Source organism: Pogona vitticeps, chromosome 6 (assembly GCF_051106095.1).
Source record: "Pogona vitticeps strain Pit_001003342236 chromosome 6, PviZW2.1, whole genome shotgun sequence".
Lineage (NCBI taxonomy): Eukaryota > Metazoa > Chordata > Lepidosauria > Squamata > Agamidae > Pogona > Pogona vitticeps.
The window spans coordinates 982883-997053 of record NC_135788.1 but is presented as its reverse complement, the minus strand read 5'-3'; the positions used below and the strand labels follow the sequence as shown (position 1 = coordinate 997053).

The 14171-nt window shown below is 52.1% G+C and overlaps 1 protein-coding gene across 1 annotated transcript; it reads left to right on the top strand.

Moving 5' to 3' along the window:
* Window positions 1–1705: 1705 nt before the first annotated feature.
* On the top strand, window positions 1706–12900 carry LOC110082581 (zinc finger protein 398). The gene is made up of 8 exons (XM_073002682.2): window positions 1706–1974; window positions 2687–3034; window positions 4517–4643; window positions 5688–5789; window positions 6234–6356; window positions 7890–7991; window positions 8996–9100; window positions 10232–12900. Exons 2-8 carry the CDS (start codon window positions 2771–2773, stop codon window positions 11041–11043), a joined length of 1635 nt encoding a protein of 544 aa, XP_072858783.2. The 5' UTR covers window positions 1706–1974; window positions 2687–2770; the 3' UTR covers window positions 11044–12900.
* Window positions 12901–14171: the final 1271 nt, after the last annotated feature.

Here is a 14171-nt window from a genome sequence, read left to right as displayed (position 1 = left end):
AAATCCTGTTGCAGACGGCTTTCCATGTAAAGGCTGATGAAGTCGTCTGCGGCAGACTTTAAAGTTTCCTACCACCTCATAATGGGACACGGTGGGGCTGCGGGTTAAACCGCTGAAGCCTCTGGGCTGCAGGGTCAGAAGACCAGCCGTCGTCAGATCGAATCCACGCGACGGAGTGAGCCCCCATCGCTTGTCCCAGCTCCCACCAACCTAGCAGTTCGAAAGCATGCAAAATGCAAAAATGCGAGTAGATAATTAGGCACCACCTTGGTGGGAAGGTAAATGGTGTTCCATGTCTAGTCATTCTGGCCACGTGACCAGGGAGGATTGTCTGTGGACAAACGCTGGCTCTATGGGTTGGAAACGGAGCTGAGCACCGCGCCCTAGAGTCGGACACGACTGGACAAATTGTCAGGGGGAACCTTTGCCTTTACCACCCCATAGGATCCCTTTCAAGCTGGGGAAGTCCTTGGGAGCCTTAGGTTGGGGTGGGGCAGCTTTGACTCTCTGAAAATTCCCACTGCTGCTCCCCTGACAGCGGTGACAGTGTTCTCATATTAAACCCCCACCCCTATTCTGAGGCTCCGGGTTGAAAAGGAGCCTTGGGAAGCGTTGTAACCTCCTGGGTGGGGTGGGGTTGGGTGGGTGGGGGTGCAGGCTGGGTATGAAACTTTCTGTTGAAGATTAAAGCCTGTGGCCCGTGGCCTCCCCAGCCTTTCTATGGGCTGAGATGCCGCAACCGGATTCCAGCCCCTGACTTTAATGGGGCCCATTTCCTGCTACCCATCCTTGGGACATTCACGGCATGAAGTGGAAAGGCTGTTGGGCCATGAGCGGACAGAACCCCTTTTCTCAGCCCCTCACACAACACACACACCCCGTGAAAGCTGGGGGATGGGAACCAGGACCGCTCTACAGGCGACCTGCCTCGGGTCCAGGGGAAGGGGTCATCCTGACGCAGCCTTGGCTGCCCTTTCGCACCTTGGGTGGGAACAGGTGCGCCTGCTGGCAACCGTGACCCTCCCGCCCCCCACACACACACCTTTCTGCCAGGTGGCACAAAATTCATCACTACAGCGACGACTATTATAGCAGGTAACTGGTTTTTATCCTCTTTTCCCTCAAGGGAGATCCAGGCCCCGCGACCCCCCCGGGCTCTCCCTTTCTCCCCGATTTGTGTCAGATCTCCCTCACCAGGGGAGGCAGGGGCCAGGATCTCTCTCTCTCTCTCTCTCTCTCTCTGTGTGTGTGTGTGTGTGTGTGTGTGAGAGAGAGAGAGAGAGAGGTTCGCCCAACACCCAGCGGGGTTTTTTGTGGGTCTCTCCAATGGCTCTCCGGGATGTTGAACCCGCCCCTCCAGAGCCGGACACGGGAGTGTGTGTGTGGCTCCTGTGGGTCTTGCACAGAAGCCACCCATTTGGCTATCCAGGCCCGAGCGGTGACTCTCTCTCTCTCTCTCTCTCTCTGTGTGTGTGTGTGTTTGTGTGTGTGTGTGTGAGAGAGAGAGAGAGAGAAGGGCCCCCAAACGGATTACCCAAAGGGCATTTACGGGGGCGCCTCCGTCAAGGGGCCATTTTGGGAAAGGGACCACTGGCGGGTCCGGCCACTACGGGCCGCGGAGGGCGCCGGGGTTCCAGAGGGTGACATATTCCGGTTGGCGGAAACAGGGCGCCAAGAACGGGCACGTCTTTCTGAGGTTTTTTTGGGCGGCAATTCCCAGAATCCCCCAGCGCTGGGGAATCTTGGGAGTGGTCGTCCAGAGCCCCTCCGCCGACGCATGCGCACGGCGCCTTTCCTCCTCCCGGCCTGCAGGTGGCGCGCGAGGGCCTCCGGCGGCAGCGGCGGCGGAAGCGCCTTTCTGGAACCGCCTCTCTTCGGGCCGGCACCGGGGCGCATGCGCACTGGCGTACAGCGGCGGCGAAGCGGAGGGGCGCTTTTCTGCAGGAGAGACAAAGGCGGGAGGCGAGGCGCAGGGTGAGGGTCTGCCCGGGGGGGGGGAGAGAGGGAGGGGGGGTCTCTCGCGTGGGGGGGGCACGGAGCCTGGTTGCCCTCGGGGGCAGATCCGCTCCTGGCGGGGGACGGAGGAGGGCGGGGGGGGCAGGCAGGCAGGGTCCCCTCCCCGGGGCAAGGAGGGGGGGCGCTTTTAGTGGGGGGGGGGAGAGAGAGACCTTCCCCTCGGTCCTGCCTGGACCCATCCCGGCGGGTCCCGGCGCTCCAGGAGGGGAGGGGAGGGGAGGGGGCTTCTCCGGGTGGAGGGAGAAACCTTCCGGGCTTCCAAGCCGGGGGGGGGGGCGGCGGCGGCGGCGGAGCCCTCGAGGGGCAGCAGGGACCCCACCCCCACCCCCGAATATTTACTCGGCAGCCTAAGCGTTGTGCCCCTCAGTATCCTGAGAGGCAGTGGGACATCCTCTGACATTGAAGGAATGCTGGCACTCAAATAAATCTGTTAGACTTTAAGGTACCAGAACAATCTTTGTGATTGTGTTGTTGTTTTTGGTGGTTCCACTGAAGCAGATTACTGTGGGCACCTCTAAAAAAGACAGACGCAAGCATTTCGGGACAAGCGTTAGCAATTCCCCCCAGGGGGGAGGGGGTTAATAAAGGATCCTCGTCTTCCTATCAGCCTGCAAAAAAATAGGCGGTGGAGCGGAAGGCCTTGGGATCTAGCTGTCCACTGCCTTTGCAGCCCACGGTAACCGGCCAGCTCCCCTTCCACGGAGAGGCGGGGGTCCACGCCACAAAGCGAGCCGAGCGGGCTGCAGCCAAAGCCATGGACAAGTTAACGCACTCGCACAATGCCCGGTTGCTTCATCTGGAACGGAGGATGACCGTGGCCGAGCAGAAATGGGCCGGCTGTGAGAAGACCGTGGTGGACATGGGGAACCAGCTGGAGAGCAAACTGGCTGCGCTGGGGACCCTGATTGAGGAGAATGGCCTTCTCCAAAGGAGACTGGACAACCTGGAGAACCTGCTGAAGAACCAGAACTTTTGGATCCTGAGATTCCCTCCTGGCGTTAAAGGGGAAATTCCAAAGGTAACCGGGACCCAGCATATAGTGGGGAGGGACCACTTGGGTTTGGGTGGTGATTAAATAAATAAATGTTCCTCCTTTAGAAGAATCAATGCTTATTTAGAGGTAAATTCTGCCTCATTCAGAGGGGCGTTTTCTAGCATGAATCTACGTAGGTTTGCAGGTCAAACTGTAGGATAAGGAACCTCCATCCCTCATCGCCAAATGTGTCCCTCCTGGTGTTCCCAGAAGGTTGTGCCTCCTTCCCCATGACGCCACCATTCAGTGGTTTTCACCTGTGGCATAGTTTTCCCCTCATTTCAGAAACAAAGGAAGGAAGGGATGAAAATTCTTGAAAACCAAACTTTCAGTCTCATCATTCTTCATGGCATGAAAGATGAGCTGGAGTGTTTTTTTGCAAAATAAATAAAGCAAGCAAGCAAGCAAACAAAATCTAATTTTTTGAAGCCTCTTAGCTTCTGAATTCTATCCAGGATTCCCAGTGTGGGCTAGTGGATAGAGTGTTGGACTTGGATTCAGGAGCCCCAGAGTTCAAATCACTGCTTGGTCATGGAAACCCACAGCAGGTGGAATTGGCAAAGCCACTCTTTAAACATCTCACTCCCTGAAAGCCCTATTAGGGTTGCTATAAGTCGGTTTCAGCTTGGCAGCACATAACATAACATGAAGCCCCTAATAACCATAACATTTTTGATACTGATCTTCTGAGACCTGTATAAGACCCTGGTGTTTCTTCCACTGGCTTAGAAGTAGAGAGGCGTCTGGTTAAGCATGTAAAAAGTGAAGTCAGGGTTTAGTTTTCCTCCACGAGATGTGCGATCACTCTTCTCCGGTCCCCCCTTCTCAAGTGCAGCCAAAAAGAAAAAAAGGAATAAGAATCTTTTGATCTCCATTTTACCATTTGTCATTGTATTAAAAACGAGAGCTTTAGTTTTGATCACACACACCCGCACCCAAAAAAGCCAGGATCAGGAAGCAGGCTTTGCTCCTGGTTTGTTCTACCAAGCCCCTAAATTTCAGCAAACCTGCTTGTCCTGGTTCAGATGACTTGCCAAACATCTGTCTGATTAAAAGCTGAGCTAGATATTGGCAGTCTCCTCCTCAGGGAGGAAGGTGGGGAGGGGAGGGGGCAAATGTCTAAGCTTGAGGCTCATTCACATGGGCAGTAAATGGCCTTCTCCCTCCCCTGGTGCCAGCGAGGGCCGTGCAGGCTAGTGAGGAAGAGGGGGCAGCAGGTCAGGACCTTTGGTTTAGTCTTGGATCTAAGTGTGGCTGGACCCTTCTTCACCCTTGAGGGTATTCCTTAAGAGCTAATCCTTGTGCCCCTTTGACTTGTCTTTTGCACTCACAATAATGTTGGCATTCTTTGTTTTTTGCTCTTATCTGTTGGGCACTTCAGTGTTGGAGAAGGTAACAAAGCTGCCTGTGTTTTGGGCCAAGGCAGTATTAAATATGCTCCTGAGCATATCCTTCCTGACTTCCCAGGTGCCATTGACCTTCGGTGACAGCTCTGTCGACTTCAGTGAGCGGGAGTGGAGCAGTCTGGAGGAGGAGCAGAAGGAACTCTACAAAGCGGTCATGAGAAGCAACTACGAGATGCTGGTCTCCTTGGGTGAGGACTTCACAGCACCCCCTAACCCTCCCCTGCTCCCACCCACCCGTGTTTCAGGCCAGGTCCCTCTTATTCGGTGTGAGATGGCTGGCAGGACCGATAATGTCCCTGCCCGAGCACCCTCCATCCCAGTCAAGAGAAGGGAGGAACAGGCAGAAGAGGAGGAGGAGGCGGGAGAAACAGTGGAAGAAATAACAGGGCAGTTAGAAAAGGTGGGAATGAAAGAGGAGGAGGGGGAAAAGATACATAAGGCAGAGGAGTGAAGAGGAAGAGTCATGGAAGCAGGAGAAGGAGAGGCGGAGAGAGGAAAAAAGATCCTTCCCCCAGGAAGGGCATGGATACGGCTATAGAATCGTTGGAGTCCTCCCTGGGAACAGCTCACGGTACCTGGGGAGAAGGCAGAAAGGCGGAGACCTGAGGGGGCACCTCAAAAGCCTTCTCATGAGGGGGAGAAAGAAGCAAGGGAGTGGGGAAGAAAGGGCACAGATAGCTAGAGAGAAGCAAGAGAGAGAGAGGCAGAGGGCAGAACCCGACTGGGACGGTGAAACTGTGGGAGGTTCCAGGAGCCGGAACACCTGGCCTCGAGGCGCCCAAAAGGAAACCGACGCCCTTGTTGCCCATTTCATCAGATGCAGCGTTAGTGGACTTAACCCGGAGCCCCCAGGTGTGGGCAGTTGGACATCATCGTGGATCACCTAAGACTTGTGACCTAAGGCCACGATCCCTTCCTCACCCTGTGGTGTGAGGAAGAGAAATTGGCTGTTCCGGGTGACGTGAATAGCTTTTTGGATTTTCCTGAAATAAATGCTGCGAGTTTGAACCGTTCCCACCTTATCCTCCTTAGGAGGAACCAGGAGAGAGTTCCCTTGAGCCCCCCCCCAAAAAAAACCCCTCACATTCGGTCCTCCACGTTGACAGGTTGGAGTGCCTGCCCCCCCCAAACCACCACCTCCCAACTGCCCTTCTGCTCTTTATGCGAGGCTTCCATCCCAGAAGAGGTGGCTTCTCCATGACCTCTCGTCTGTCTGTCTTTCCTTCGATCAGATGATGCCGTTTCCAAGCCCAAGGTCCTGTCCCAGGTTGAGCGCGGAGAGGACCCAGAAAGCCTGGAAGGGAGGGAAATGCCTGTTGACCCCAGCTATGAAGGTGGGTGTATGGGGTGCTGAGGGGCTTAAGCCTGCCCCTTTCTCTCTCTCGATCTCTCTCTCTGTATTTTTTGGTGGTTTTTTTGGGACTGGATTCCCTAGAATTCTTGGTGTTGGAATTTTAGAGAAGCCTGTTTGGCACCTGTTTCGGGAAGGCCCGTTTCTGCACCCTTTCTGGTGGGTCCTGCCCCATGCCTCCTGCGGTGTCTCCTGTCATTGAATGCGGACATTGTTGAGTCCTCCAGAACGGCCCATGCCACGGTATTCTCCCCAAGGAGCTGCTTGCTTTAGAAGGAGTTTAATCATGTGAATGTGTGTGTGTCTTCGGGGGGGGGGGTGTATCTTAGTTGCATCGGCCTGCGAATGGCCCGGTCAGGCTGCCTTTGGGGTGTGCGTGAGACAGAGAGAGTTTGTGCGTCAGCGCTTCCTCTTTCTCTGTGGATAGACTGCCCGGTGGCTGCCGTAGACGCTGTGTCCTGGGGTCGAGAGGAGGTCGGGGAAGACCCCAAACGCTTTGTTGACCCAGACGATTATTGTGAAGGGAACCGTTGCGAGGGTCCCGGTCTAGGTGAGTTCTTTTTCTCAGAACACTGGTTTGTGAGTCTTCTGGTCCCCCCCGAGCCTTCTGGCTCTTCTGAGCTGTCGTCCCACAGTTTTCTCTGCCACTCATGGGAAGGATGTGGCTGGTGCCCCTTTTCTGCCTGCCATGGTCCTTTTTGGTGCTGGGCATGTGCTTATTTTATCGATACATTCACATCCCGTGTTTCTCCCAGTGAGCTCTTGTTCTCCCCAGTTCTGCTTCATGACATCTAGGGATGGGACTTTTTGGAGTACAAGTCCCATCATCCTCAATTCTGGGAGTTGTCTCAGAGTCTGACGGACATACGCCTTACACCTAAATGCGGCTGACCTTGGAGAAAGACCTCAACCGGAGTGGTTGGAGGCTGAGGCTGGGCCTAGCTTCGCCTCACTTCCTGTTCAGAAGGAAAGCTCCCAGCTAGCACTGGGACAGGAAGAGGGAACCTGGGTAGAGGTAGGCCCAGCTCAGCCTCAACATTATCCAGGTGAGGCGAGCCACATTTATGTAAAGTGTCCCTCTGTCAGGTTGAACGCTGGGAACAGGGAATTACGGGGTTTGCAGCCGAAGAAATCTGGAAGTTCCTTCCCTGATAACAAACCTGTGAAGCAGGTCATGCTGAGAGGGTGTGACTGGCCCAAGGTCACCCTGTGAGCTTCATGCCTGTGTGGAAATCTGAAATCCAACGTCAAGTGGACCGAGTACTACATGGACTCGGTCCATTTTAACCACATGAACTCTGTATGGCTGCTTCATGTAAACAGACATAACTGTACTCATGAGCATGACTAGATACCCTGCTGTTAGGCAGTATGGGTGGAAATCCACTCCATTCAGTGGTTGGTTAACCTCTGGTCACCTCTCGTGTCCTGGAAAGTCTCGCCTCTCCCTTCTTGACTCCCTTGGATTCCTCTCATCAAAGAGAAAAACCTGAGACCTATGTCTCCTGCGTAATTGTAAACTGCCCAGAGAGTGCTTAAAGCACTATGAGCCGGTATATAAACGACAGGCTTTTTGCTCCCCCTCCCAGAAGCAGGAAAGGTGAGCTGCCCCTAATGAAGGAATTCCAGAAATAGGAGACCACCTTTCAAATAGTTCCTAGGACTTCCATATCATGTTCTGCCTCTCTGAACACTTTCCCCCCCTTCAAAACTAGGAAATTTGAAATCCAATTTGGAATGGAATTCTGTTGTTTCCTTCCTTTCTTTTGACTCCTCATTGTGGGCAGATTATTCAGCCCCTATTGGGGAGGGGGGTGAAAGATCGATCAAAAGTGCCTTTTTCTGGCTGTGAAAGATAGTTTGTCAGGATGGACGTGCCAGTGGGCCCTAGGGGGCAACAGGGAAGATCAGGTGGCAAGCCCAGATCTGGATTTGACACCAACTACCATCACTTTGGTAAAAGAAGGGAGTATGGGGGGGGGCAGCTGTTACAAAAGGGGTGGGTGGGGGAGGGTCCACTGTGTGGCCTGACGGTTGCAGTGCCATGAACACAGCAGGGGAAGTCATCATCTCTTCTCCAAAGAATCACAGGTCGACCACCGTGATGTGGGACTGCAGGTCAAGCAAGAAAGGGAGGAGCAGTGCATCAAGGAAGAGCCCTCGTCTCCTGGAAGCTCCAGCAGTGGTGAGTGAGGGGGGCCAAGGGGGGGGAGGAGCCTTGGAATCGGGGGGGGGGGCTGTTGTCATTCCGCAGCAGCTGGACTGCCAGTGCCTCCCTGCCATTGGCTTTTAACGTGGTTTGGGGCACCCTGGTGTTTTCTCATTTCAAGTGGAAACCACAGTGGTAGATACGGACCGGACTGTCCTATTTTTAGGATTCCCAGTTCCTGGATTCCCCTAGAAGTCCCAGGGGAAGAATTCTGAGAATCCGAAGGGGTGAGAGCAGCCTCTCTCATATTATTCCTGCACTGCTTCTGCTTTGAAATGTGAGAAAATGGCTCTGCCAGGTTGTGGGGAGTCACAAGACCCTCGGCCACTGGCAAAGGTGCCGGGAGGGGAGGGAGGGGAGGGGAAGGTTCCGACTTCCGCTCAGGTGTATAGAGGCAGCCTCCTGTGGAACTGACTAACTCATTTTATTTATTTATTTATTTATTTATTTAATTTATATGCCGCCCACTCTACCCAAAGGTCTCTGGCTCATGTGGTTTTGCAAGGCATAGAGAGCCTTTGCGGGGGGGGGGGGCTAATCCAAGTTGGATTCTTGTTGGATTGAAGGAGGAACAATACAGAAAAGAACATGGAGGCAGGGTTTGGGGCTTTCAGTCCCAGAATTCTGCCTGGTGGTGGTCAGGCTTCTGAGTCAATTCTGAGACTGGAAGCCCTAGCAGTATGAAAGCCCCATAGCGGTACAAGAAAACACTGCAGGATTTAAGCATATGGCAAATCAGTACATGGAGAAAGAGAAGGGACAATGTCCTTTAGCAGTGGGAGGTGGGTGGGAGAACCTCAGGCTGCAGCAGGGACCCATCTGGAGCGGCCTCTCTGTAGCAGGCGTCTCAGATGAACTTGACAGACCTGGAAAACCTGGAGATAGATAAGGACCGTTTGCAGGTGGTGTGGCAGCTCTAGGCCGATGGAGGAGTGCCCTGAAAGGATATACACACTTTGACTTGCTTGTCTCTCACCCAGATCTGTTTGTTCCGGTCTGCATCAAGCAGGAGGAGGAGGAAGAAGAGGAGGAGGAGGAGGAAGTAGAACCATGCGTTGAGGATCAGCAGGATCTGGTCTCATTTGGTGAGTGGCTTCTGGAACGATAGCACGACTTATGTTTGTAGCAGCTGGATCAAAGCTGGGGGGGGGGAATTCAGAATCTTTGAAGGTCTGTTCAAATGTATGATAGAAACCATGATTCTCTGTCTACCATATTGTTGCTTAGCACAGTAAGTTAGAGTCGTAGAACAATGCAGTTGGAAGGGGCCTCTGAGGCCATCCAGTCCAACCCCCTGCTCCAGGCAGAAATCCAAATCAAAGCAGAGCTGTCCCATTTTTTTTCTCTTGACTGCCTCCAGCGTTGGAGTGCTCACCACCTTCCCCTGAGGTCATGGGTTCTGCTGTCGTACTGCTCTAACAAGACGTTTTTTCCTGATAGTCAGCCTAGACCTGGCTTCCTGTTACTTGAGCCCATTGTTGCGTGCCCTGCAGTCTGCAACAATCGAGAACAGATCCTGCCCTTCCTCTGTAGGGACTACCTTTCAAGTCTTTGAAAAGTGCTATCCTATCTCCCCTCTAGTTACAACTAGAGTAGACCCATTCGGTCATTAAGGATTTGGTGAGTTGACTTCTCTGGAAGTTCCATTGATTCGATGCACCTACTCTGTTCTATATCCATGCAAAATATAATGTCTAGCGTGGTGCATGGCGGGCAACTTCTGACATCCTGACAATCTCCATGGGAATCCTGGCTATTGCAGGCAGGCCAATAGGTCAGCTTGCGGTCGATTCCCGCCATGCACTCGAAGCACATAAGCAAACTGTGGACTTGTGTGCACAGTTTGTTTGTGGTGCTATCTCACTGTGACAGGTGTTTGCCCTCTGGCTTGTTTTTCTCCCAGCAAGCGAGCAAAAGAGTGCAGGATTTGTCCTTGGCTTGTGAAGGAAAGAAGCAAGCCAGAGCCCCAGCTCTTGGTGACTGAGGGAGACCCCAGCTCTGTCACCTTGCGTGCTGGCTCATCCTGTATCCACCAAAGAGCTCCAGTTTGTTCAAAGCTGCCCTGTGGCTGCCAGGAGGTACTGTAAAGGTGTAGATTTTAAAATTCCCACCTCTGGAGTTCTGGATTAGGATTTGGAAGTTCTTGGACTATGGCATGTCTCTTCTGAAAGCCTGGCTCCTTTTTTTAAGGTGGGTTTCCTCTTTTGCCTTCGCAGGGCCCCCGAGGCTGCTCCAGGCTGCGGAAGAGGAAGGTGATCCTCCCCTTTGGCCGCCCCTGGCCTCCCACAGCAGGGCCATCCTGCCAAACCCCATGGAGGGCCCAGAGCATGGAGGCGCCCACCCCAGAGGGTGCTTGGTCCAGTGTGGCATGTGCAGCGAGGGCTTTGTACGCCAGGAGACCTTGGTGGACCACCAGTACAGCCGCAAGCGGAAGTTCCAGTGCGCCGAATGCAACCGCAGCTTTGCATTCCAGGGGCAGCTTTCGCAGCACCTGTTGACCCACATCCCGGGGACCCAGTTCCACTGCACGGAATGCAACCTGTGCTTCTCCAGCCAGAAGGCGCTGGTCCTGCACGAGCGGATCCACGCAGTGGACTGGCCCTTGCACTGCTCAGTGTGCAACCGGAGCTTCACCGATACCGCCGCCTTCGACCACCACCAGCAGTCGCACGGGCCGGGCCAGGTCCGCCGGTGCCTGGAGTGCAACGTTTATTTCACCAGCCCGGCCGCTCTGGAGGAGCACAAACGGATGCACTCGGAGGACTGGCCGTTTCGGTGCGCCCAGTGCGACCGCACCTTCGTGCACGAGAGGCTGCTGATGGAGCACCTGCAGAATCACGGCCGGACACGGAGTCGCCGGTGCCACATATGTGGCTCGTGGCTTTCCTACAAGGGCAACATGGAGCATACCGGGACCCAGTTGTACCACTGTAAAAAGTGTAACACGGCTTGCCGCGTCCAGGGGAGCCCTGGGTCTGAGGTGGTGAGCTTTGAGGGGCCAAACAAGTCAGGGAAGACCAGTTCTTAACTCTTTTCCCAGGAGGAGTCGGCCCTGGGGCCTCTCTCACCTGGCAGACTCCCTGGCTCATCCGGCAAGAAGGCATCTGAGGAAAACGCTCTCGTAGGTCAAAAAAGGAAAATGTTTCTCCCAGGAGACCTCGCTGGAGAAAAAAGACGTCTAGGGCCCCATGTGCCAGCCTGTGCTTCACCGGGTGGTCAGGCGGAGAATAAACCCATCTAGGAATGGAGATAATCAGGCCGAGGTGCTGTGGGCAATGAAAGGGGTCATTCCCTGGCTGGGCAACCCTAGATGAGTTCAGCTGGGGGGTGTTTTTTGTTGTGGAAGAAGATGCTCCTGACCTCCTGCCCCACATCAACACTGGGGGAACTGACCAAGCCTCATTGACTCCCAGGCTGCGTCCCTGTTCTTTTCAGCGTAGGTGGCTTCCACTCCAGCCCCGTGCTCTGTTGCTGTGCCTCTGAGTTGCTTTTTTGCTTTGTGATGAAGACCATACATTTTTCTGGGGGGTTGGGAGTATCCAGTCCATGTGAGTCTGTTGCCGTAACACCAACAAAATATCTTGTGGCTCCTTGCCTGTTAACACATTTTAACTTGGCTTCAGCTTTCCTCGATTCCACTTGATGTAGCTGGGCTGCAGCCTTTGAAGGTGTACACAGACAAGACTTGCTAGCTTTTACCGTGTTTCCCTGAAAATAAGGCAGGGTCTTATATTCATTTTTGCTCCAAAAAAATGCACCGGGGCATATTTTTAGGGGATGTTTTGTTTTTTTATGTACAACAATCTACATTGATTCAAATACAGTCGTGTCATCTTCTGGTTGCAGCACAGTGGTGGAAGTGGCTTATATAACGACCATCCTGAAAAACCCTACTAGGGCTTATTTTCAGGTTAGGACTTATTAGCCGTTAAGTCATGTCCGACTCTTCGTGACCCCATGGACCAGAGCACGCCAGGCCCTCCTGTCTTCTACAGCCACCCGGAGTTGGGTCAAATTCATGTTGGTCGCTTCTGTGACCCTGTCCAACCATCTCGTCTTCTGTCGTCCCCTTCTCCTCTTGCCCTCACTCCCAACATCAGGGTCTTTTCCAGGGAGTCTTCTCTTCTCATGAGATGACCAAAGGACTGGAGCCTCAGCTTCAGGATCTGTCCTTCCAGGGAGCACTCGGGGTTGATTTCCTTTAGAATTACAGCTAATAATTCAAGATAAAATGAACAGGGGAAGGGGGGCAGGAAATATTGGCTCAAGAATCCCGGAGACTGGGTCAGCTGCAAAACAATATCATTGTTGAGCTCTGCTGGGTCCAGAGCCAGAACAGCCATAATGACATTGGTAGGAAAAGAGCCAGAATGTCAGGGGAGCCAAGGGTCCCTTAAATATGCTTGCAAGAAGCTTTGACTGATAGATTTGGAGATTTCTAGTGGTGGGGGGACATTCTGCAAGAACGGGATGCAATCTGCCGACTTTTGCTAGGGTGCTCTGTAATTCTCTGTTTCTTCTTGGTGGGACACTGAAACCACATGGATCTTCTGTTTGATTCCCTCCTATTTTCCCCTTCTCTCTTTATACAAATACCCACAGTAGTACTGTACAATAATCATAGCTTTTTTAACTGAACAATAACTTTCACAGCTTGTTCCAAAAACTGAGCAAAAGCCACAGAAAAACAAGATCAAGGCAATGCTCCCCTGTCAATATATGAGAAAGAATTTAACAAAGTTACCGCAGCGGATAAATTATAAATTATTGGTAAAGATCAATCTTTAAAAAATGTTCCATGTGTTACAGTGTGTGGTTGAAGGTCTTTTGTTTTTGTCATCTTTTTGTCTAATAAACAAAATAAAAGGAAACCATGTCACATCAATGATGCTCTTCTTTTTATGTCCTCTTGCCTGATGGGCTTCTGGAGGGTCAACAATATCCCATACCTGTCTGAGCCAACACTTTTTCGGTCCTTCCCATCTGTCTGGCCAACATCTGTCTAGCTGCCACCAGCAGAAAGGTTATTAGGTCTTTATGTAGCACATTTTAATTATCATTTCCAATTTTCAATCAGGGCTGATTTGTTGGCTCACATAACCAGAATTCTTTTTCAATACATTGTCCCAAAAGGTTCTAGTGCAGAGCAATGCCTAGCACATACTGTACTGTATATGAAAACAACCCCCACCTCCTGAAAACCAAGTTTCAGTTAACACCTTGGTACTGTAATACATGCCTATAGCGATCACCCTGCTTTGGCTCAGGTAGAAGATTATTGGTATGTACCAATGAGAGCTGTTGGGAGGCAGAGCCAGAGAAACTAGAAGGGAAGGTGAGTCAGAGTCTAGGGAGTTCAGTCAAAGACAGAGGGTTTTTTTTTAGTTTGGGGGTTTGAGGCAGAGAGTGTTTAAGGAGTGATTAGTCAGAATGTGACCTATATTAAGATAGAAAGGGTTAAAGTAAAATACTGAAGCTTTGTGTAACTTTAAGAATGTGCTTAAGAATTAGTCCTAAGACAACTTGTAATCAATAAACCTGTTTCTGTTTAAAAGTTCGGTCCTGAATGGACCTCCATCTTTCATAGGAAATATAGGTTGATAAAGAGATCAATGGGTGGCAGCATGTGAAAGGGAGTTTTGGGATACTCATGTGAGCTCTGTGTTTGGTGAAAGAAGCAGGGGCCATAGGGTAAACGTCACAATGCCAATTTAAGGGTCCCATCATCCACGCCGGCTAGGGGACTGGGAAACTCGGTCTCTTCTAGGCTCCCCAGATAGCCCGCTGAGGATGCTCAACGCAACCCTCTCACATGTCTGTAATTTTGAGAGTGGCTTCTCATGTTTGCCAAAATGGATGTGAATTGTTTTTGTGTCTGCAACATCCACTATGTTTTTTGTTAAGAGTGTCCTATTAGAGATCCGTTGCTCACACACATTTTAAGCCTGACATTGAATAGTTTCTCCAAACCCAACCGTCTTTTAGGCATTATTGACATTGTTCCTTTTCAATTGGAATGAAAACCAGAGATTAGTTGCTCAAGTGATGCTCATAGTCTCCTGGCTTGCTGTTTAGCATCTTCAGAGTAAATAAAAGAAGGGAGCAGGAGGACTTGAATGCAGTTGTTGTTGTTTAGTCGTGTCAGACTCTTCGTGA

Coding starts and splice junctions, on each gene's coding strand:
- LOC110082581 (XM_073002682.2), top strand. CDS start 2,771: ATGGACAAGTTAACGCACTCGCACAATGCCCGGTTGCTTCATCTGGAA. Junction 4,644..5,687: donor CGAGATGCTGGTCTCCTTGG/GTGAGGACTTCA, acceptor TCCTTCGATCAG/ATGATGCCGTTTCCAAGCCC. Junction 6,357..7,889: donor TTGCGAGGGTCCCGGTCTAG/GTGAGTTCTTTT, acceptor TCTTCTCCAAAG/AATCACAGGTCGACCACCGT.